Source organism: Seriola dumerili, unplaced genomic scaffold, assembly GCF_002260705.1.
Source record: "Seriola dumerili isolate Sdu_G_001 unplaced genomic scaffold, Sdu_1.0 BDQW01000468.1, whole genome shotgun sequence".
Taxonomy (NCBI): domain Eukaryota; kingdom Metazoa; phylum Chordata; class Actinopteri; order Carangiformes; family Carangidae; genus Seriola; species Seriola dumerili.
The window spans coordinates 1880158-1903552 of record NW_019174723.1 but is presented as its reverse complement, the minus strand read 5'-3'; the positions used below and the strand labels follow the sequence as shown (position 1 = coordinate 1903552).

The following is a 23395-nucleotide window of genomic DNA, read 5'->3' as shown; positions in this document are numbered from 1 at the left end:
TTTGTCAGTTTTGAACGTAAACTTCATATAATGTCCGCAGCATGAATTGAGTTTGTACTTCTTCAGCTGAACATGAAAGTCTGGAAATTCTGTCTCTTCTTCATCTTTTTACTTCTAAGCTCAACACTCGGGGAGGACACAGGTGAGAGCAGATGTTCATATATCAGGTGCAGTTACATCAGCAGCCGGCGTGTCATAAGAATTCGACTGAAAAAGAAAAGTCTTTGAATTTGCTGATTGCTGTGTGAGATGTTGATTATTCGGTTTCTATTCTCTGCAGCTGAGAGGGGTATAACATGACAGTTTCACGCCACACAAGCAGCACTTGCTAATTGAACACAACCATGCTGCAGAAATGTTATGTGGTGTCAGCACCATGCTTCATTAACTGGAATTTACAGTGTATGGTCATACCTTAATCTGACCAATTCTGAATACAATCTATGGTCCCATCAAGGCTCAAATTATGGGGGTTTAAGACTTGAGACCCCCCCCCCCCATATAATCTTCGTAGCCTACCTGTAAATACCACAATATATTTCTCATATGCCTAGAAGAATTTTGTGGCACACCTAAAGTGGACTGTACCATTTCTAACGCCTTGTCTGCCTGCCCGTCCTCAACTCTCTGCTCCTGTGCGTCACACAAGCAAATTGAGAAACTGTAGGTAAATGTAAGTAGCCATAGCTAACTTTCTAACTTGTTCAATACACTTTACTTTCTTACCATCAAAGTTTCTGAATTAGATTGTGTCAAGTATCTCCGGATGATAACTTTAGCCTTAAATTACAATTTAGCTACCTAATGTTAGCTAGTTTCTCATTTTAGCTAGCTGGTAGCGTGTCCTTTCATGTTCAGTGTTGGCTTGTCATTTCATTACCACTAAATGTTATACATTATCTGATGTTAGCAAACACTGGTGCTCAGTCATAAGCAGTGAGACTGGAGGATTAGTTGCTGTAGAGATACGTTTTGACATCAATAGAGAGTTTATTATTTTATTTGGTGTGGTGATTTAGTTTAGTGGTTTAGTTAATATTGAACGATATTAAAATACATGTGCGCCCAACACCTCAGTTCACTTGAAGCATGTGCCTGCAGTGTACTGGGTTCCCATTCACCCTGGAGAAATTGTTGACCTCCCTGATTGTCACTGTATAATTCGTGGTCTGGTCCCATCCCTTATTGGCTTCAACTGGTGTCATTTCTGTTCTCCCTGGAGTTGGTACAACCTGCTAACTATTTTGTGGTCTGTGCGTTTAGTGGCAGAAGACATTGATGTCTATCAGCTGGAGCGTTTAGTGGAGTTGCTGACGTCTAAGGAGTGTGAGGACCTTCTGTTTGCCCTCTCTCACCCAGAGGAGAACATCTTCCAGCATCTCGAGCGCCTCTCACCAGAGAAAAATCAGCTAGATCTGAAGCCTCGAGTCAAGAGAGATGCCTCCTCTGCTGAGGGTCAGTGCTCATCATCATCATCATCATCATCATCATCATCATCATCATCATCTGAAACACGTCTCTCTTTTGGCACATTACACCGCAGAATTCATGTCTATTATATGCAATAAAAGTTACAGGCATAAATATCAAGGAGAAGAGAAGAGCGCTTTCAGAGACAGAGAGAACAGGCATCACTATGAGCTGTAATAAGGTAGAAATAAGGAAAAGTCCATCCTGGGACCTGTCTGTTTCTCACATGTCCAGCTCAGCTCGGGGAGTTCCTGGCAGCAACCTGTCTGTCTGAGGGCCATATGTTTTGTGTTTAGTAGATAGTGAGGCTCAGTGCCGGACGGCGCTGACAGACTGGCTGCTGAGGAACGGCGAGCAGACCTACTACGACAGGCTTTCACGCGCCTTGCAGCACATCGGCAGAACAGACATCGCCATTGGTGAGAAACAAACGGAGACAGAGAGAACACGTGCCTCTCGTAGCACAGAATAATTTCTTTTTTAAATAGACCAATTTGTCTAATGCCACCATGTGTAATGGATTTCAAATTAAAATAGTTAACTTTTTGTGTACAGTGGAGTGTTGTTGATAGCAGCAAATCTCATGAGCAGACATCACAGCATGTCCCTTGACAAAAGGAAATTGGAACAAAGCCTCATTTTGGGTACATGGCAGTGTATTTTCAAAATTGGTTTATTTCGGTCAAGAAGGCCTCCTCGAGTCTTTAACAACGGTGCGTAATTGCTTCATTACTTTGAGATTCGTATTAATTGGAACTTCAAAAGTGCCATATTTTGCACACTGCCAGTCTCTGGCATGTGTTGCAGTCCAGTGTGCACACAACTCCACAGCCGAGTGGCGTTGGATAGAGGGAGGTGTAAATGATCTGACAGAGGACTCAGTGGAGCTGACACCAGCCACAGAACAAACCATCTGCTCCTTTCATCAGCAGCTTTGGAGGAAAAAAAAAAAAAGACAAGGAGAGGATGGGAAGAGATGAGTTATAAGACATGAGGGGGGTGGGGGAAGGGGGGGGGCAGTGGTGGCTTTGATGGAAAAAAAACTGTTTGGATGCAGACTGTGGCAATTATCGTGTACTTGATTGCTGTTCTGAAGAGATCTACTCATACGTAGAAACTTGAGTGGTTCATTTTGTTGCATTTCATTCTGAACTGAAGGACAGCAGTTGTTCTCCTGCCAGAACTAATTATGTTCATGGCAAGAAAACAACAATTAAATCCAAATTTACAACTTTTCATAGGATGGAATACATATACACCTTTAGCACTTGAAGTGCGTAGACATACTTTTCAATTGGCCTCGTGCTTTTTTTTTCACAGAAGTGGGGAAGAACATCAACCAGGACAAAGCCTTGAGCCTGAAACGCTACGTTGACGATTATCACAAATATGTGAGCTCTTTAAACGTCCCATCAGATGCAAAAAACCCCCGGCATGCAGGCCAGAGGGTCAGAAAAAGAAAAGGTATGATTCCTCCAAAAGAGACATATTAGTTTGGTGCATTTTAAAATAGAATCAGCGATTGAGAACCGAGTCTAATCCCAAATATCTCGGGCTATTGATGTCAAGGGGAGATTTTTTGGGTTATCCCTCTGGAGGCAGCCGGAAAGACAAATTATGTAATGTTTCACTGAACCCTGAATCTATTAAGTGTTTCGATGAGATGCCGGATTAGATTTGGTGGCCGTGGGCATGCTTCCAACTCATTACTTCTCAACATCAACACTCTCACTATATGAGGAGTATTTCCCAGGATACCTAGAAATTCAAAAATGTAATTATCACCTGTCCATTTTTTTTTCTTTTTTGATCCTCCCGGGTGTTTCTCTCAAGTTAAAACTTGACAAAAACGTTCCCACAGTCCTTTGAGATTGCGAGTGTGTCTTTCCTGTTTGTGTGTGTGTGTGTGTGTGTGTGTGTGTGTGTGTCAGTGAGGGATCTGACATGGCGTGACCTGGATCTGATTGTAGAGCGGGGTCCTGTCCCTCTGTACCAGAAAGGGCCTTTGGACGTGGCTCTGCCTCTCTTGTATGGCATCCTGCTGGGCTTCGGAGGCACCTTGCTTGCGGGCATCTTCATCCTCCTCGTCATCATCCGCATCTCCCGCAGACAACAGCAGAGCCATCACGCCGGGGTCGCTAGAAGTTCCAGCTGTAAGCTCATGGTTGGAGATGCGATGTTGGAAGTTGCAGCTTCTGGGAGGTCAAATCAGCAGTTTAGAAAAGTAGTCTAGAAAGCAAAAAAGGTGAAAATAAAGTTGGCATCATCCCCAACATTTCAGATACATCTCTTTTATGGAAGATTTTAAATGCCTAAATCTTGCAATCTCTTTGTCCACAGTGCCAATACAGAAACTCAATATCGATTCCACCAAACCACAACTAATTCTGACAAATATGACAAGAATAATGCTGTTTCAGATAAAGTAATTATCCATGCTGCGTATTGCTAGGCTGGTAAGTATCATTGTCTTGCCAGTGGGTAGATGACTAGTGGTGTGACAGATGCACTGGAACCCAGCCCTCACACCAAAGGTTGTTCCGGTGTTACTGTGATAGTGATGCCACTTTCCATTTCCCCTCCAAGAGACGGCGTCGTGCCCGTCTGGCATCGAAGGACAACTAATTATCCAGCCTGGCGCCTGCTTCCCCAGAGCCTGCCGATACCTCCACAGGCAATCCAAAAGACTAATAACAATGACAATGCTAGCAGACAATGGAGCACTTTTGGTTGCGATGGCAGCTTCTGGCGGGTGACAGAAGTCAGACAGAAGACATGGAGCTATATATATATATTTTTTTTTGTTTTTGTTTTTTTTGTTTTTTTTTAAAGGTGTGAACTCGCGAGCATTGTTAGCAAGCTGAAATAATTTGGTATATGAGATGCTGCAGTGAAGGAGGTCCAGGAAACAGCGTCAGTAATCAGAAAATGTCCATATTAGAAGATTCAAATTAACTTTGTTGACATGTGCAAGCTTTAATTAAGAAAAGCATTTGCTTACAATGAGGGTGTTTTCACACACTCTGCTGAGACAAACAGTTTCATAATAGCGAGACGCTCGTGGCACTGGAGTACTTTCTAGCTTCTTGTTCCCACTTTCTTACGCTATCCCTACTTTCTTCTTGGTAATTGAACTAATTACTTCATTATACAAATCTGGCCTAATGTGCTTCAGGAGGCAGACAGCTTGGATTAACAGTGGCGCTAAGCAGCAATTACAGACAATTAGTTCATAAATCAACATTTAAACAAATTATAATACCAAGCAGAACTGTATGAGCAATGCTCTAAAAGGCCAAAGGGGCATGGATTTGAGTTTTGACTTATGACCTTAATGAATCAGACATAAACTGCAGTATACTATTTTTTGATAATCTAGTGCATAAACCAATGTAAACTGCCTGCTGTGACATGTAAAGCAAACCAGTAACATTAAAGCGATGACATTTTGTAGCAGTTTGTCTTTCCCACCATGTGTCCTTAGATAACATTGTGTTTCACCTTCATCAGTAAGCTTCCCAGGTGGCACAGCAGAACTCTTCACGACAAAACTTCCTCTGTCCTTCAGTTTTCCCCTGCTGGCTGTTAGGATCTTGCAGGTGCTGACTATGACAGGTTCACCTGCTGCGGGCTCACCTGTATTTCTGTAACCAGTGGAGAGGAAAGCCAGAGTACTGTATGCCTGAATAACTCACAGAAACAACATGCCACATGGGGCCAGCATCATGGTTGTGACACTCCTTAGCATAGCCAAGGTACCACCAGGAAGCTTCTCTTAGAGGATAAAGAAAACTATTGAAACACCTCAGGCCTGTTTATGCACGCTGCATAACTCAGGGTTATATACAGTGCGGTGCACAATCTCATATTCTATAAAGCGGAGCCTGATCATGAGATTGTCTGCTACCTGCTCCTTTAAGATGCATTTCATTTACAGACGTCTGAGCGCCAGAATAGGCAAATGTTCATTTCAAGCCATTCTCATGCAAAGGGATGAAGCAATCACAGACGTCATGGATGAATAGAGAAAGAATCTGACATGAAATTGACATTTACAGCCAAGGAATAAGCCAGCATGTGAGGGTACGGTTTCCAGGTATTTCCATTCTCATGTAAAATAGGTTTTTTTCTTTTCTTTTTTTTTTTCTTTTTTTTTTATTCCGATGGTTTCTTTGGGTTATTTGATAGTTTGCGGAGTGGCAGCTTTATCAAGCTGGATTCTCTGAGGAGGGCACATCTGTCTCTTGTCATTGGCTCAGCTCAGCGTAAGGAGTCAAGTGTTTGTCTGGATGAAAATGTAGATGGACGGGATGTGATGCGTGCCAAGGGGACACTCAGACAGAGGGGCCGCGTCCTTGATGTGCCGAGGCTGAGAGTTCTGCACCACGGCCTCTGGGGTGTGCTTAGTGTCACTAAAGGCTTTAACTTTCCCCTCCCTCCATTTGCATCTTCATTCATCTGCGGGGCCACTGAGGTGCTGCAGTCCCCACTCAACCATCATTCTCCCTTTGCTCAATATATATGGATCACAGGGAACAAGATCACAACACCAGCTCTTTTAAAGTCATACTTTTTTTCTTTTTTAATCGCCTCAGCTCCAGCTTTCACAACTTTGTCTTTCATGGTTTCCTTTGGGGGAATCTGAGACTTCTTCAAAGTTTTTGGTACCGATCAGACAAGAGCAGTTCGGTGGGTTTACAGATAAAGCCACAGTGCCATCCTGTGGTCATTACAGGTCATTACAGCAGAAAATCAACTGATTTAAATTATATTTTAGGATTTTTATTTTAATAACTCTACGTGTGAGCGGTTTTAAATGGCAACGAGAAACCTGTGAGCTGTCATAGCAGAAAATTATGCCAATAGTTATACAGACCAAGAGCAAAAAATATTATTATAATAAAATACATGATGATTTCTGCTGTAGTTACAAAACTCCAGGAATATATTTAGTGAGTCGTATTTTAAACTATTATACAAACATATTCCATTCTGCCATATTCTGTATATTGTTCTTGCTTGCTTTACCTCTAAGAGCAGCTGTGGAGAAGCAGTTAAGATTGGCAGTTGTTGACAATTAGAATGCAAGAGAGAGAGAGGTGAGTAGATGGTCATAATGTGTTGCAGGTAAACAGCTGTTTATAGAGTTACCAGGTGCACTGAATCACCAAGCAGAGGTGTTGTCACAATAACAGGAAAACGCTTCACAAGCCTAAGTGGCCAAAGATGCGAGTGAGCGCTTGCATACATATAGATGTGTAGCAAATGTGCAAACTTCCAAGTTCAATTCACTTAAGAGTGTTTGTGCAGTATGTTATAAAGCACATCGTGTCGAAATTGAAATACTGCATTATGTACGTTTAAATGAACTTAATGACTTTAAAACACAAAGAGGTAATTAAAGACTGATTATGTTTTTGTAATATCCTCTGTCCTGAAATTTAATATCATGACTCACTGTTCAAAATCTTCATGCATCCGATTAATTGAATCTAATTTAGCTGAAATTTAAAAAGAGTTAATAATAATCACCACCGCAGTTAAATTGCCCAGATGAAAAGTGAGTCATGATGGAGAGGTAAACAGAAGCAGTAACGGCTGCCTGCTCCCTGCTTGTCTGTTTATTGAGATGAAAGCGGGAGATTTCTCCTCTGAGCTTCACACAGGTGTGTTTCCTCTGCACCAGAGACAGACAGAGGCACCCATGGGACAACTAGACAACAACAGAGCAAACCAAAGCTGGTCTGAAAGATTTTTTTTTCACTGAAATTCAAACCCTACTATTTTTTTTCCCATTTCTCCCTTATTTTCAGCGTGTAAGCATCATGTTTTTGAGGTTAATGAGAATCACATGGAGAACTGCATGGGGCACTTTTCATGTGGAGCTCACTGCAAAGTTAATTTGTGTTAATGATTCTGATGCATTACTCAACTGAAGCAGGGGTCAATTTCACTAATGCTTGTGTGGTTAATGGCCTCAGCCCGCTCTATCCGACAGACATTTGTAGACGGTCAGACACGGCCGGTGTCTGTTCTTAAAGTCTTACTCAGCTGTCAGCCGAGCCACTCTCATGACAGTTCAATTCTTCAAGCCTGACTTTAATAGTGCATGTTAGAGTGTAAAGATGTGACTGAAGTGTGACTGATGGCTCTTACAGACATTTCAAGTGCTCCTTTATCATTACTGTGCATTAGGCTAATCATCATTGCAAACAGGCCTGCCTCCCACAAAAACATGTTGACTTGCATATGGCTACAACCATATATTACACAGCTGTATTGAGATCCTGTCAGTGCAGATGGAAAATAGAAATGGAGAAAAACCCAAACAACATGAAATGGACCCCCCCCCCTTTGAAATGATAAATCAGCATACAAATATACAACTCACTGGCTTAATTTAAGTCACCATACTGCATCAAAGCCTCTTCTCATTTATGTCCTTCTTGGCTCGTGGCTTTATCATGCCAGATTCTCAAGTAATCGTGTGCAAGATATCAAATTATGATTGTGTAATAACACTCACAACACCCCTGATGACATGTTGCAAACATCATGTGGTTTCCTCCCTTGCTGTAGCGCTCTAATGAGTTCCCTTTGCATTGCACCACACTGCGCTGTTTTGCATTGTCTTGTCTAATTTCCCCGCTGATATTCAACGGCTCAGTGAGGAGCTGCTATCTGCAGTCATCACACTGCAGTTTTTATCTAATAAGAAGACAGGAGAGCAAACAGTACCTGCCGCTCTGTTTAATGAGTTGATGGGCTGATAAGACACTGCACCGATGACACTGACTTGCATATCCGTCCGACGCGATAGCTGCGAATCTATCTTTGTCTTGATGGCATGTTCAAAAGGAAGGTCAAATTTGTTTATCTTTCTAAAGCTTTATCTTCTTGTTTCAGCTTTGGTTTGTGACACTGTTTATGAAATTTTAATTTAATTCCTTCCTTCCTTCCTTTCCCACAAAAATGATTAAAAACATAAAAAGATACAGACCTCTCGGCCAGGGTTTGAAACTGCGGCTGCAGAAAACCTGTTTGTAGTTAATATCATTCCATAACGGTCACTAGCTTTTGAAATAATTAACACAGTGATTGCTTTTAATGCAAAAATGGCACCGTGAAATGAAATGAAATAATGAAATGAAAGAACTTGTTACATCTACAAGTTGCAGTTACAAAGTAAAAATGGCAAGCAGTTTTTTTTTGTTTGTTTTTTAAATTAGACATGGGGTTGTGGCTTAATTTAACTGTAAATTATTAACCATCCTCTAGTCAGAGATTCAGACTCAATAAATGTACTCCTTAATTAATCACCAGAGAATGCTCCATTGTTGGTGCATTTAATTGCTGTTATACTACTGGAATGAAACAATACACAACATTAATTAATACCAGTTATCAGTGGTCAGATTTGCCCTCAGCAACTTTGTAAATAAACCCTTTCCAAAGACAATTTGCTGACATTGCACCATCAAGATTTATGATTCCCTAGCTGCAAAGTGGTGTGTTAATGAAGCAGAATAGCCCCCCCCCCCCCAAAACATAGGCCTGTAAAATGCATATGCAAAGCGCCAACTGCTGTCGCTTGATCAATGTCAAACAGCCATTATTTAAATTTACAGAAGTGGTTTTGGTTGCTCTATCATCCTCATTTCCTGAGATGACTCTTACAAGCCCACAGCCCATTTGAAGAACAGTCTTTTAATAAAATTTGGCTTCCTTGCTCTTTATTAAAGTACTCCAAATTTAAATCTTGATTCTGAAAGGTCAGAGCTGAATATTGTCTCAGGGGCGGCTTTTCATAAAAGCAGGCGAGCACTAAATGACAAGGTCCCATGACTCAACGAGGAGATACCCTCTGACACCACGCAATTAGTCTCAATAGTATGAAACCACTGGGCGTGTAAACAAATTTAATACATAAATCTCTCCGTCTCAAATTTCTAAAAGGGACCTTGTTAATTAAACCATCATGGTCAATGAATGTGCAAGGGGTGTAAAATTAATTTTTATGTGAACTTGCAATTACAGGGATTGAGAAGCTAGTCCATTATAACGGTATCTCATTTGAAAAAGGATTTAGCTAGAAGCATTTCATAATTCAATGTAATCACCAGTTGACCTCCAGAAAGGTTAGGGTTTTTCTCTACCTATAGCTTTACCGATAAGGGGTAATTATATGGCACAATATCAAGAAGGTCAAATTAAAAAGTAAAATAGGCCAAAGCCTAGAGTAAATTTAGATAAATGAAAAGAATAAGAGCAGCACACCATGTAATGAGGGCCCGGAGAGGTAAAAGAGGCTGACAAGTGACAGAGGGTGGCCCGACAGTGATGGGTGGGCGTATTCCAGATGTGAGCTAGAAAATGTTAAATGAATCTATGGAAAAGGTGAGAAACTATACAACAAGTGCTTTAACTGACTCTGCACTGTAATCTCTGAAAGACTGGATGTCAGTGAAGACAGTAGTCCCAACCTCATACGTTCTAATTGTGTACAGTATTATATACTTATTGTCCTGGTATGCTGCTTCTGCTGTCAAATCATCATACTTTACCATTTTGTTGTAACAGGAAATGATAGAATATGTGTATCAATGCATGTCAGTTAGGCTGCCATTAAACTTCAAAATGTTTTTCCATGGGAAAATACTTTTATTTATTTTAATTTTTTTTAGCAGAGCTGCTTGCTTTGTGTATTTAATTGTGGAGCTACTGGTAGAGCGCGTACCACGAAGGCTTAGTCCTGACGGCAGCGGCCCGTGTACGAGTCCGACCTGCGGCTCTCCCCGACTTTCCTGTCTCTCTCTCACTGCAACTATCGCATTAAGGCAAAATGCCCAAAAAATAATTATTAAAAAAAAGTATGTATACTTACTGTTATGAGTATACTTCATTTTGTCACTTTTCCAATGTAAAAACACTTCGTACTCAAACCTGCAGTATGCGTGTATCTATGTATAACTGGGACAGAATATGTGAGAAGACAGGTCAGGTTCAGGCAGAGTGGCATAGTAGCTCATTACTATGTGACAAACAATGGTCAAAGAAATGATTTCAATCAGAATATTTCCCAAATTCATATTCATTAAATCAGGCTCAAGCAAGGAGCTTCTACAGACAAAGAAGAAGAAGAAAATAAAAGAGAAGGATGTGCTGCAGGTGATGAAATTAAACACACACACACACACACATATTAAGTGATGAGAGACTTTCCCAGAGCTCCAAATTAAAGCTGATGGCCATAGAAACCTTGTAATCACTTGTGGTGCCAAATTGCTGCAGAGGAAGGGGAGCAGAATAGCAGATGTGTGCCAGAATACCTTAGGATGATTTCTTAATAGCTTCATAAATCCATTCATGCATCACAGGCACACCAACACCACTGTCAGCCTGCTGCTAGGCTTGACACAACGGGCCTTTGAGCACCTGCGACACAAACACAAGTTAGCTGGCCCACATATTTTCTATTTGTTACAGTCACTCCACTGATGCGACTGGCAACAATTACAAGTGTTATTTTGGTTGTTGTAGCTTCATTCTTCCTTTTTGGAAAATGATGCAGACTGTGGACCTAAATAGAGTTTAGAAAACAACAAAGCCGTGAATGTGCTGATGCTACGTATTCCTCCTTTCATTCGTGTTTAGCCTTTCTCAACGTCTCGCCTCCACAGGGACTACAGCCAGACTGCTCAGCTGGCTGTACCTAACAGCTGTGGCCACGCACACTCTCAGTTAATTACAGGACCACTTGTGTATGACTGCTCAGTCAGCAGGTTCACACTCTGCAGTTATTGTGAGCGGTGTAGGAACTGAGACTTAGAGTTCCCCTCATTATCTGCTCAGCGCCTACTTGTCGTTGGGGTGTCTTGTGCTGGTATGTACCACCCCCTGTCAGTGGAGTCAAGTACTGATTACTGCGTACACAAACGCAACGTAAAACATTTTATTTGGATAATTGATAGTCAGCAAAAAAGGTGCACAGAGTGTATTTTGGCAACAATAATTTTCCATAAATTACAGTGACACTGAAGATTATTCTAAGTGTTTTTGGCATCTTTCCTCTGCTCGTCTCCACTGTGGCAATCAGTGCTCAAACATTTCCTATAAAAAGGAAAACTACTGTTAGATATATAATAATGGCTTCATGATAAATAAAAGTATGTAGGCAAAATGTGTTATTGTGCACTGTATCAGCTTGATTAGGCAAACCTGCTCCAAATCCATCTCCTCATTGATGTTAAAGGCATGTTCCTGTTTTGCTGTCTCTTCCTGCTGCCAACAAAGAGAACGTTCACATTTAAAGTAAAACAGGTGTGTATAAAACATATCATAAACACTGGCATGACTTTAAAGACATTAAAGTAGTAGAATATGCTTGGTTTTAAAGATCCCATATGGTATAAAATAAGATTTCCATGTCTTTTTTGATTATAAAGTAGGTCTAAATACAGTGAAAATATCAAAGCGCTCAGTCATGGAGAAGTGCACACAGCCTGTATTCAGAAACTGTGCCTTAAAACGAGTCGTCAGGACTTCTGTAACTTTCTGATGTCACAACAAAGCAGTCACCGCCCCTTAGCCATGCGGCAAGCCTAACCCATCTTGACCCACGAACCGTCCAGCCTGGCAGGATTTTGGTTTCTCTGTTGACCTGAAATCGTCTATATTTTTTATTCGATCACTCAGAAAACAGTCAGCGGAAAAGTGTAAAATATAGGACCTTTAAGTGTGTGTTAGCAGCATCTTTGAAGTGATCTTCAAAGTGATCACATCTAAGGGTTACATTGCCGGTTGACATGTATTTTAAATATACTTTTAGTTTTTAAAAAGCTGCTTTATTTTCCAATTAAAAGTGGTGACACATGCTGTAAAAACCTAAAATTAAAGATGGTCAGTTTTGCATTATCTACACTCAGTATACACTCAATATGCTGCATGACCTTGGTGTAACTTACAACTTTGTTTGTTGTGGCACTCACTGTGCCGCACAAGCCAATGTGATATTTTGTTTACCCTTGTAAGACCTGATAAGGTGAAAAAGGCTGTGCTAAAAAAAAGAGGAATTTCTTACTTAGAAAATAAATCATGCTATTCTAGTCTTCTTAATCTCTCCCTACACCCCTAACCTCAGAACCTTTGAACAGCAGGTGTTTGTATGTGATGTTATGAAAAGGATTTGTATGATAACGTTATTTCATACAGCGGGGCCTACCTTTAGGGAGACTCGCCTCTCACCGGAGGTGTGCTGAGCAAACAGAATGGCGTCGTGGACGGAAAGGAAGAGATTACTGCGGGCAATATTCCCCTTATCAAAAGCTCCTCCAGCCTCCAGTTCCTCATACACCTGGGCTGCAAGCAGCAAGACAACAAATATCAAAGAAGGACTTGCACACACAGTGAAACTCATTTTGCCTAACATTCATTCGGTATTTAAAGCGAAACTGAATGAAAATACTGTTTGCCAAGAGAAAAATACCGATTTGAGGCTTTAAAGTAATCAATCACAATAAATTACAATTACTGTGGATCATCCCTTTATCTCCCTGGGAAATGACAGACACGTGCAACCCATGACAAGTGTTTAGACATGTGGCCCTAAAGTCTGACTCTACCAGTGTCCTTCACAGACTCAGTGTTGTATGAATGACTGCCAACTGTTCAGTAGAGCCAACTGAGTGTGAACGCACTTAAGTCATTGAAGATTTTACCTTGAACATTAGCCAGGTATAGTTTGATGCCCAGTGACGCATAGCTTGAATTCATCTGTGTGGGAATCAAAGGACAGAAGATTGATAATACACATGCAGGACAAACTATAATTCTATACGCCTAAACTCTTAATTCTCTCATAAAAAGGGTCAATAAGAAACTCCAGGGTTTAATTCCAAATCAAACAACCTTTTGCCACAAATGTTTCAACAGGCTATTAACAAGAATTTGAACAGAAAGCATAAGCTTTTATGACTAAGAGGTTCTTTGACCTGCCAGCTACTGGAGTGCAGAGCTGTAGAACTGTGCCAAGGCCATCTGCAGTAACCCAATTTTGTCTAATCCAGGTTAGTAGCTCTCTTTAGTAGCTCTTTTTTTTCATTCAGACATTTCTCTTTCACTCCAATTTAAACATTTCTCTTATAATGTAAATTTTTCTTTAGTATGAATATTTCAACATCAGAAATGAAAATGCCAAATTATGCTTTGATATTATTACTCTTGATGACAGTTAATGTCAGTTAAGGCTAACCATTAGCTAGCTACGATTAACTGTCAACTGAAAATTTCGAGCTCTAGCCGTGATGTTAAATTAAACAAACTAGGTTAGTCACCAAAACATAAATAGTTTTATAAAAGATAATGTGCGTTGGTTAATACAATACTGCCTTTCTACTAGCTACCACTTCTTGTAAGACAATGCACAGTTCCTGTATGAAGTAACCTATTGTTATCAGGATATTATTATTATCATTATATTTAATAGTTAATTATGACATACATTTTCATGCCTATAAGGGGTCCCAACAATTCTGTTGAATGGACCCTGTAAAATGTTTCTTATTAAACCTTTTCCCAGTGCCATACATGTACTAAATATAGAGCCTCGAAATTTACAATATAGAACTGTACTGTTAGTACTGCAAACAAGCTTATGACCTTTATCAATACTTTGATGCCCATTAGATCAATGAAGCAGACCCCTGCCAAGTCAAGGATGAGGGTGTGGAAGGGCATGGGCTGAGACTCCAGCGTGACAGCAGAGGGACTGGGTGGCTCTTGTTCAGCCGTCTGCTCACCCAGCTCAATGTCACTGCAGTGGAAGTTGACATAGCTGGTGGGAGTTTCAGGTTGGTTGGCACTGCCATCGTTCATATCAAAGTCATTTTGCAGTTCAAGCTGAGATATGGTCTAGATTTAGAGGAAATACAGAAGTGTGTACAGAAAAGGGCACAGGTTGTATTTTCAGAAGATCTTTGTAATCTTTGTTAACAGCAAAGATATGAAATATAAAAAGGTTTTGTGTGAGTTTCTGGCTATGACGTGTGTGTCACATGTCATGTATTCCCCCACCTGAACTTTCATGGTAACCAAAGAGCTGGGCTTCCTCCTCCTTGTCCCCCTGTCTTTCTTCTCTTCTTTTGCTTTTTCCTTCTGTTCTTTCTCTAAAAACTTCTTCCTTGCCAGAATAAGTTTGCCAGGGTCCAGCCCAGTCTAGACACAAACATGCCTGTGTAAACACTCACACACCGCATGAACACACCTCATTCAAACCTGGGTAACCGTGAGTGACAGATAAAGAGGTCATTTATTCACTATACCTTTTTGATGACCCTCTGGCGAAATATTTCAGCATTTGCAAAATAGAGTGGCGAACAATAGTTCACAATTTTCACACCTGTTATTGACACGACCTGTGGAGTTATTACAAAAGAAAATAACAGTTGTGGGTCCACTTCCGTAATGTGTAATGACAAAAATACACAAAAATATTTAGTTTTCATACCTTAGTGTACACCTTCGGGTTTTTGTAGATATCTGTATCCACAATCTGGACCACTGCTGAACCATTACGACTTCGAGGAACACATTGTTAAAAGGAGTAATCCATTAATATACACTTTACATTGCTGCATTGTCCTTTTTTAAACTTCTGGTACAAATTTGGCACTTATTACATGGAGTTTACTTACAACTGTGTCTTGAATATCACTACCAGGATGGAAAAGCCCACTCCGATAGCGACTCCATAAGGCAAGCTAAGAAAGAATGTGGCCAAGAATGACACAACCCACACACACTGGAAGAGAAAGAACAATGGAATAAGTAAAAAAAAAAAAAAAAAAAACATACTGAAAAAATATAACATATTGTGCTGCAATATTGCATCCAAGGCATGACTTTGACTTACACAGTCTAATTTGCTCTTCTTCCATAAGTAATAGGGATCAGAGAGCTGTAGGAGCGTGTTCTTCAGGTTGACTGCAATTAAGGCTCCCAGCACTGACTGGGAAATGAAACATAACATAAATTAGAAATCATGCCAAGACCTTTCGCTTACCTCTATTTAAATGTTTTGTAAAATTTTTCAAGATGCTGGAATCATACTCTTACGTCCACCTACTTTTGGAAGTGGTTTCAGGAAGGCTGCCAATGCGAGCATAGTAACCATTACGACCAGCATCACACAGAGACTGGCAAACTATGAGAGGGCACAGGTGCGGTAGTTAGCAATTATTTTCTTGTAGTCCATGCTATTTCTCTTCGTTAAATTATATGCAAGAGTAAATACAGTTACAACACAGCGTTCACCTGTGATGTTCCCCCAGCACTGTCTACAGCCAGGGTGACAGACAGGGCACAGCAGATCACATGGATCTTAAAGAAGGAACCGAGGAAATTGCTGCAGCCAAGAGCCAGCATTTCCTGTACAGGAGCAAACAGGCAGTGTTTACAAAATGGAATAAAATACTAATTTTGAAATAGTAAAAGAGATGCTGATTTTCTACCTGGTTGGGATCCACATCGTAGCCGTGCTTGGCTGCAAGCGTCCTGCCCATAGCCAAGTTGATGACATACCCGACTATTGCCAGGGAGAAGGCTGTGCTCAACATGTCTTCCCACTGACTCACTGTTGGCAGGATTGGTGCTGGGAATCTGGAAAAATAGAGACAAGAAAAACACATCTAAATTGCATAGTAAAAAAAAATGAGTCGCATGATTTTAATGAATGAAGCAGCCATTCATAATCAGAATGCTGATTTTTTTTTACCCCAAAGGGATTTCTCCCACTATGTCCATGTGATAGATCTCAGGAAGGTGCAGAGGGCCTGAGATGGCCGTTGCCACCACCACCTGTGTAGAGCAGGAATAGGGGGGCAATCACCACCATCACCTTTATACTGCTACATCAGAGAGTGCGTCCTTTGATGAGTGATAAACTATAAAACTACTTACAATAATGATCTCCATAGGAAGGGGGAAGGGCAGTTTGTGGCGGTAGCGTGCACTCAGCTCCTTCGCGACAATCAGAACTATGCTGCTGACCAGAGCAAATACTAATGACGCTATGTTGGTGTGAGGAAGGCCAGATATAATATCTATAAGAGTCTGTGACAACGAATAAAAAATGACTTATTTTGTTGGCAAATCAACTACCACAGCATTTTAGTGTTCTTTAATCACTGTATGAAAACAGACACTTACATATATAACAGCCAGCGGGCCACTGTAAGGTGGCACCTTGATGCCAAAGATGTACTTGAGCACCGAGATGAGGATCTGCAATCCTGCAGCAGTCATGAAGCCTCTGATGAAGGACTCCGACAGATAGATGGCAACAAACCCAAACTGCATGAGGCCGAGGCCGATCTGCACGGACATACAGACGGTAGTTTTCAATGTGTCACTTGTTGATTAAACTGTGCCTCTCATTTCTTTCATTTCTTCATAATATCACTTTAAAATGCTGAGCTTTTAGTGTTATAAGTACCTGTATGATGGCAGTGAGGCACGCCAGGGTTCCAGATATTCCAAGGCGAACCTCGTCCATCCTCTCTGTGTCCACTATCGTAGCATTAAGAGTGGCATTGAAATGACTGAAGTCCGACTCTGGGGCCAGCCGAAGACATACGATTCCCACCATAATGCTGAGGACAGCGAAAGTGCCTGGACATAGAGAGTAGTGTGTCACCTCTTTTTTCTTTGGCATACTGCAAACTGGGCAGAGGCGGGCTGAGCGCAGCGGATCTGCATTGTGCAGTTCTGGCAACTTATCACTGTCATCCTATGAAATCGCAGCAGATAAATCACTCTGATTTACCTGGAACCATCTGGTGAGCGGTGCCCATGAAGAAATACGGGATTAGGGGGAAGAAAGAGGAATAGAGACCGTTGACAGGAGGGAGATTTGCCAGGAGGGCAAACGCCATGCCTGGAAAAGACCAGAAACCTTTTTAGATCTGTCAAATAGTCATGATCAAATATAGAAAATTACAAAAAAAACATGTTACGTACTGGAGCCAATGCCGCAGCAGCTAGTTTCACTCAGTAGTTATTACACAGAAGGATCAGAGACAGGAGAGGACTGACTGACCTTGAGGAACCTGAATGGTACCGGCGCTGACCCCGCTGATGACATCACACAGCAAGTTGTCTTTGGCTTTGTACTTGGGAAGCCAGCTCAGTACAGGCAGATGTCTGAGTAACAAGCCCTTCAGTCTCGGCAAAGAGCATCTGACAGAAACAAACGAGAGAAACTCTTTGAAAAGCTCAGATTTTCTTGTTGTTACTTTGGAAAAAGTACATAACACATGTCGAAACTTTGTATGGAGTCACAGCTACAGGGGTCTCCACTCTTTGATCACAACGCGGAGCTTGTCAGAGGTAGAGTTTGTGTGATAGAAAGATGTGTAGTTCATGTTGACTGTGCGGGGAGATTGTAATTCTGTACCTGAAGAGTTTCTTTACTTTCTCTCCAACAGGGAACTGTCTACTCTTCTTGTCAAACTCCCTATCGAAGTCTGGGAGGTTATATGCCGGCCTGTCAATCACATAACGTGGGTGGTCCTGCTGCATGGCTGAAGCAGAATGAAACATATTAAGGCCATAAAGAAAAAAACGCATCAACAAACAGTTGAAGTTAAGTCTTGTATTGAGTCTCATAAATTACATTTTACAAGCTAGAAATTAAGTCAAGGCAGCATCACTATCATGTTACTTTAACAATATAAAAATGTTAGTACGTTTGCATTTATTTTTCATCTTTAAAAAAATAAAATAAATTTTTTTTATTAAATTATAGCCCAAGTGATCTGAAAATCATATTTTTTTTAGTAATTTACTTCTCAATTCTTTCTTATTAATCTACAGGATTATAAATATGCTGTTTAACATTAGTGTTGCTGTTTTGACATATTTCAAGTGCAAAGACCCTAATCTAACCTTGACAGATGAAGCCAACGGCTGGTGCACTGCTAAAATATTTAATCAACACCAGGTAAATGATAGAGTGCACGCACACACACACAAACACACACACACACACACACACACACACACACACACAAGTTCCTCAGTAATCTTACAGTCTGCATGCAATTATTTTCTACATCAAGTCACACAGCATTTCATATTTTAGAACAAAAATCTATAATAATGATAAAACATGAGCACTTAAAAACATGGACATTTTAGACTTTAGAGTGAACAGATGGTCGACTGAGGAGATGATTAACTCTTTATAGAACATGGGGCTGTCCTCAGCATTGTGGTGGGAGCTAAAGCACAAAAGAAATAACTGGATATTAAGAGATTTAACTTCATCGTATGACAAAAGAACACCCGTTCACAACACAGTAGATTCTATTTTTTTAAATCACACAAAGGACATAAACTAGAAAACATCTGTTCTTCATAATCTGTGAATTAAAAATGTAATTCCTACAATCCCGCAATTATTTACTGATTGAAACAATCAAAATGCAAGTAGCAAGTAAGAGGCCAACACACCCATCCCAATGTCATTACTATCTGTTTAGAAGCAGTAACACAGAAAAAGTATGAAAACACAGCGCTGTACCTTATTGTTGAAGCACAAAGGCTGAAGGCTTTTGGCTCAGATGTGTGTATTACTCACTTGTTTGATTTCTTATCAAGTTTCAGCTTAAGACCCTCTGCACCGTGTGGGTGGAGCCTAAGAAACTGAAAGTCTCAAAAAGGACTCTTTGGCACCTGCAGTCGAACACAAACTGAATGATTTAAATTACTCATTTGTGAGACTGCTGCTGTGTAGTATAGAGCAAGAAGACAACATGATGTAATTAATAATAAATGCATCTTTAATGGTTTAATTCAGTTTCTATATACATGTAGCATTCTTACATTCATTCTCTCATCAACAAAAAAAAAATAATACAATTTGACATGTTGTATGGTAAAAGATAGACATGAGCTAAAGCTGCAACTAAACCACGTACAAAGCCCAGTTTAACTTGATTTACACAAATCAAACTAACCAACATAAACGATGCATATAAATAGTGTATTTCAACATTACAAAGGGTAAGACATGAATGACAGCATGTAAAACACGATTTTCTTTTTTCCCCATTGTAACAGGATTTGTGTGCAAAACAATGGCATCAATATCAAAGACTAAAGTGCAATTATTTATCAAATCTATGTGTGTTTCTCTCTAAAAGAGGAATGTGTGTGGACTGTAGACAGAAAAAGCGAGTCTCCCCCTGGTGGAACGAAAGATGAAAAGCACAAATTCCACAGGAATGCCTTTTCTTTGGGGCATGATACACAACTCCACCGTTCAGTTCCAATGAAAGGAAAAGCAGAGTCTGACCTGTTAAATAAAGAACATTTTCCTTGTTGGGATCGTACATCACTAGTAGCTTTAAAAATAGAATGCAACTATTGAAATCAGTGGTTGAATTAAAAAAAAAAAAAAAAAAAAAATCACTTTCTCAAATTGCTTCACTGATAATGAATGGAGCTAAAAGACTAACTCTGCTCTGCAAACACTAAGACAGTGGCAGATTTTACTATTCTGTAGTTCAGAACTGCAGCTATGAAAAAACTCATTTGGGTAAAATCAATCAAGCACTCCAACATAACACTGTCAGCCTAGTATCATCAGAGTGGTTTCAGGTAGGTGGTTTTAGTTTTGGTTCTGAGGACTTAAGCTTCATTTTCATTTGAACAACTAATGATTGGATTAAAACCTGTTATTGTGGGGATTTTCCTCTTCCATATTAGTATTTTTAAACATCCACTGGTGTGTCTCTTCATAAATAGCCTCAAGCAATTCACCCAAAAGCAGTTCCAGTTTTCAGAGCTTTAGACTTACGACTACAACAGGAATATAATAAGTAAGTCATTGAAAGTAGGAGAAGGTGTTACAATACAAATACAGGACTTGTTAAGCAAGCGCAACAAGTGCAACTTCATGTGGTAAAAGTCAGATGACTTTTTAATCTAGCCATGTCTGGGTTTCCTCCTCTTTGTTACAAAAGCTCTTTGACCAGCTCCTGCTGGCAGCCTAAAACCCCTCAAAGTCCGTCACAGTCTATAAAATGAGTACTGACTAGAAATCGCTGAGGATGCTGATATCTGCGAACTCCTGGCGGTATCTGTATGAGTACAAGGCCAAGAGGAAGGACCATTTGAGAGTCAGGAAGCTCCACACACAGGAGAGGTAGAGGCTCCTCGGGTCAGTAGGAGCTGTGGGACAGAAATAGCAAGGTGATGAATATGTTCATTAGGAAATCAATCCTCTGCTCTGACTCAAAAAGCATGCAAGCATAAATGCAATTAAGGCTTTATATTAATATTACACATTATCAACCAGGAACAATAGAAGGAGGGATTACATTGCTTCTGTGTGATGGCGATAGTGAGGAAGGTGATGAAGGCGGCCACTGCCAAAACTGAGAACAGCACACCGACAGCTATGAAGAACCTGAGCCCTTTGAGCCAGGTGCGCCAGTAATCCTGCAGGTACATGATGTGTGTGACGAGAGACCAGAGCGCCAGTACTCCTGTCAAAGAGACAAACAAAATGGGGTTGAAACTAACTAACTTTCATTACAATCTATCTGCTAATTATTTTCTCGGTTACGTGTGTAGTCTGTAAAATAGTGAAAATCCCAGTCACAATTGTTCCTAATTCCTAAGTCGCTTGTTTCTTTCCAAAACAACTTCACAAAACCTAAAAATATTCAGGTGACTCTGAGATAAGACAAAGAAACACAGAAACTGGGCTAAACTGAGAAGCTGGAAGTGGAATAGGTTTGGCATTTATGCTTGAAAAATGACTTCAAACATTAACTGATTATAAAAATTGTTGCCGATCATTTTATTCAGTCAGTCATAAATTAATCAGGTATATAACAACTAGACAAATAACTCATGTAAGATATTAGCTTATTGCAGATATGTAATAGTATTGGTTTATATGTTGGCCAATAACTGTCAAGACACTGCAGTACAGAAATGAAAAACTAGGGTTGAGGTTGTTTAATGTCTGCATTACTAAGTCACTGACAATTGATTTTTCAACTGTAAGATGTCTCTTGCTCAGTGCGTAACTTGATCTTACTTTATAAATAAATAAATCTATGGGATGTGTATTAAGACTGCCATTTAAGTTATGTGTTTATTCGTTTGTTTCAAATGTACTATCGTCCCTGATCAGATTTTTTTACACTACCAAATGTCGATATCAAGCTCAAAAATACAACATCGGTCGACATATAATACATATGTAGGTGTAAACACGATAAAACCGGGTGACTTTCTTTAAGGCAGTGAATGCCCAAAATGATGCTGAGGAGTTGGATACACTACAAATCTGGTCATGCGCACAAGTGTGACTAACATCAAGAGTATTTTGCCTGATAACACAGCAAAACATTTCACTGACAAACACTGACAAAAACATTGTTTGTGTTGTAAAGGTTTCAGTGACAAGAATGAGGCCAAACACACAATATGGGATTGTGGTGTTGTTTGATAGTGCAGGCCTGGGTTAGGATTAGCCAGGCTAATGCTCCACTATCAAGTGAAAAAGACGAAGCTACAAATCACACTAACATTCAATATTTACAATTCACGCTATAGAAGTGTTAACTTACCTGACAGGCCTCCCATGGCCGCCGTCCATGGCTGTTTATAGGCGATATTCCAGACCAAGAAAGCCGAAAGTCCAACCAGGGTACCAAAGGTAGCATAACCTATGCTAATGTAGATCCTGCTGATTCCCATAGTAAGGTATTAACACTGCTAGCTTGAAGTTTGTAACAGGCGCAAGCGACAAAGGCGTATTTTTAAAAACAGGTGTTAAGTTACATCAACAGCTTATCGCCACATTATGTAATATCCTCGATACTAACGACAGGAAAACGACAGATGAAATGCCCCCTCGGCTGAACAACCAGGAGAACGACGCCTGTCACTGTTAGCAAAACTAGCTGCAGCTGAGTATTCGCTAGTTCTTGTGACTTGTACAACAAACAAATGTCGATGGCACAATTTAGATTTCCAGCTACAGAGCAGCAACAAAATACCAAGGTAAGTGTTTATCTCATAGACGTCGCAAAGATGGCGTACTACGACCGAGAAGACACGAGCAAGTCGGATCCTGGTCTTCAGCTGATGGCAACATGTATCGTTAGGGACTAAGTTTTATCTATGTCATTGATATATACATCTTCCTCATACAAACACCTGAAATAAAAAATACTCGTAGTTACTCTGCGGGAAACAAAACCTATCTCCAGGGGTGTTTTTAACGCTTTGCCACAATGTCATAGATCTTTTACACTTCAAATATCTTTGCATTGAGGAAACCCCCGACTAAACATAATATCGCCCCTAGTGGAGAAAAACGAAACTGCAATTTTAGACCTCTGGTGCCAAAGCTATTATAATAATTTGGTGATTTGGTTTAAAATATGTAAAGTACTATTTCAGGCACTAAATGTAAGGTGGGAATGCTTTCAAAAAAACAATCCAGTAACAGTTTTTTTTTCATCATCCAACTCCATACAAAGCTCACTAAACTAAAAAAAAAAAAAAACTAGGGCTAAATCAATACTTGTGCATAGTTCTTCAAGATAGCAGGTGCAGGTAGGTTGTTCCAAGCATCTTGGAGAACTTGCCACAGCTCTTCTGTGGATTTAGTCTGTCTCTGTGTATTCTGTCTCCTCATGTCATCCCAGGCTGACTATGATGTTGAGAGCAGGACTCTGTGGGCGCCAGACTTTGTTCTTCTTGTCTCTGAAGATAAGTCTTCATGACCCTGTCTGTATGTTTGAGGTCATTGTCATGCTGCAGAATGGATTTGGGTTTGACTTTTAAAACACTGTAAACAAAGCTGCTGTATAAATTTATACAGTCAGAAGGTCACGCTTAACAT

At 40.3% G+C, this 23395-nt stretch overlaps 2 protein-coding genes across 3 annotated transcripts; both read right to left on the bottom strand.

Moving 5' to 3' along the window:
* Window positions 1–10875: 10875 nt before the first annotated feature.
* Window positions 10876–18045, bottom strand: slc26a9 (solute carrier family 26 member 9). Its single transcript, XM_022763064.1, has 19 exons — window positions 17921–18045; window positions 17564–17703; window positions 17291–17401; window positions 16961–17136; window positions 16675–16839; window positions 16426–16578; window positions 16241–16323; window positions 15978–16125; window positions 15781–15894; window positions 15593–15670; window positions 15380–15475; window positions 15162–15268; window positions 14975–15044; window positions 14790–14882; window positions 14542–14682; window positions 14128–14379; window positions 13188–13242; window positions 12692–12828; window positions 10876–10905 (listed from the first exon to the last, which is right to left on the bottom strand). Exons 1-19 carry the CDS (start codon window positions 18043–18045, stop codon window positions 10876–10878), a joined length of 2274 nt encoding a protein of 757 aa, XP_022618785.1.
* Window positions 18046–19305: 1260 nt separating this feature from the next.
* Window positions 19306–22583, bottom strand: slc48a1 (solute carrier family 48 member 1). 2 transcript variants are annotated; one of them, XM_022763306.1, is made up of 4 exons: window positions 22113–22583; window positions 20850–21017; window positions 20565–20700; window positions 19306–19822 (listed from the first exon to the last, which is right to left on the bottom strand). In XM_022763306.1, coding segments are annotated over exons 1-4 (435 nt in total). In that variant the 5' UTR covers window positions 22243–22583; the 3' UTR covers window positions 19306–19821. The 2 variants fall into 2 exon arrangements, with proteins under 2 accessions (XP_022619027.1, XP_022619026.1); XM_022763305.1 differs by having other exon boundaries at window positions 19306–20700; window positions 22113–22581.
* Between the last annotated feature and the right edge of the window lie 812 nt (window positions 22584–23395).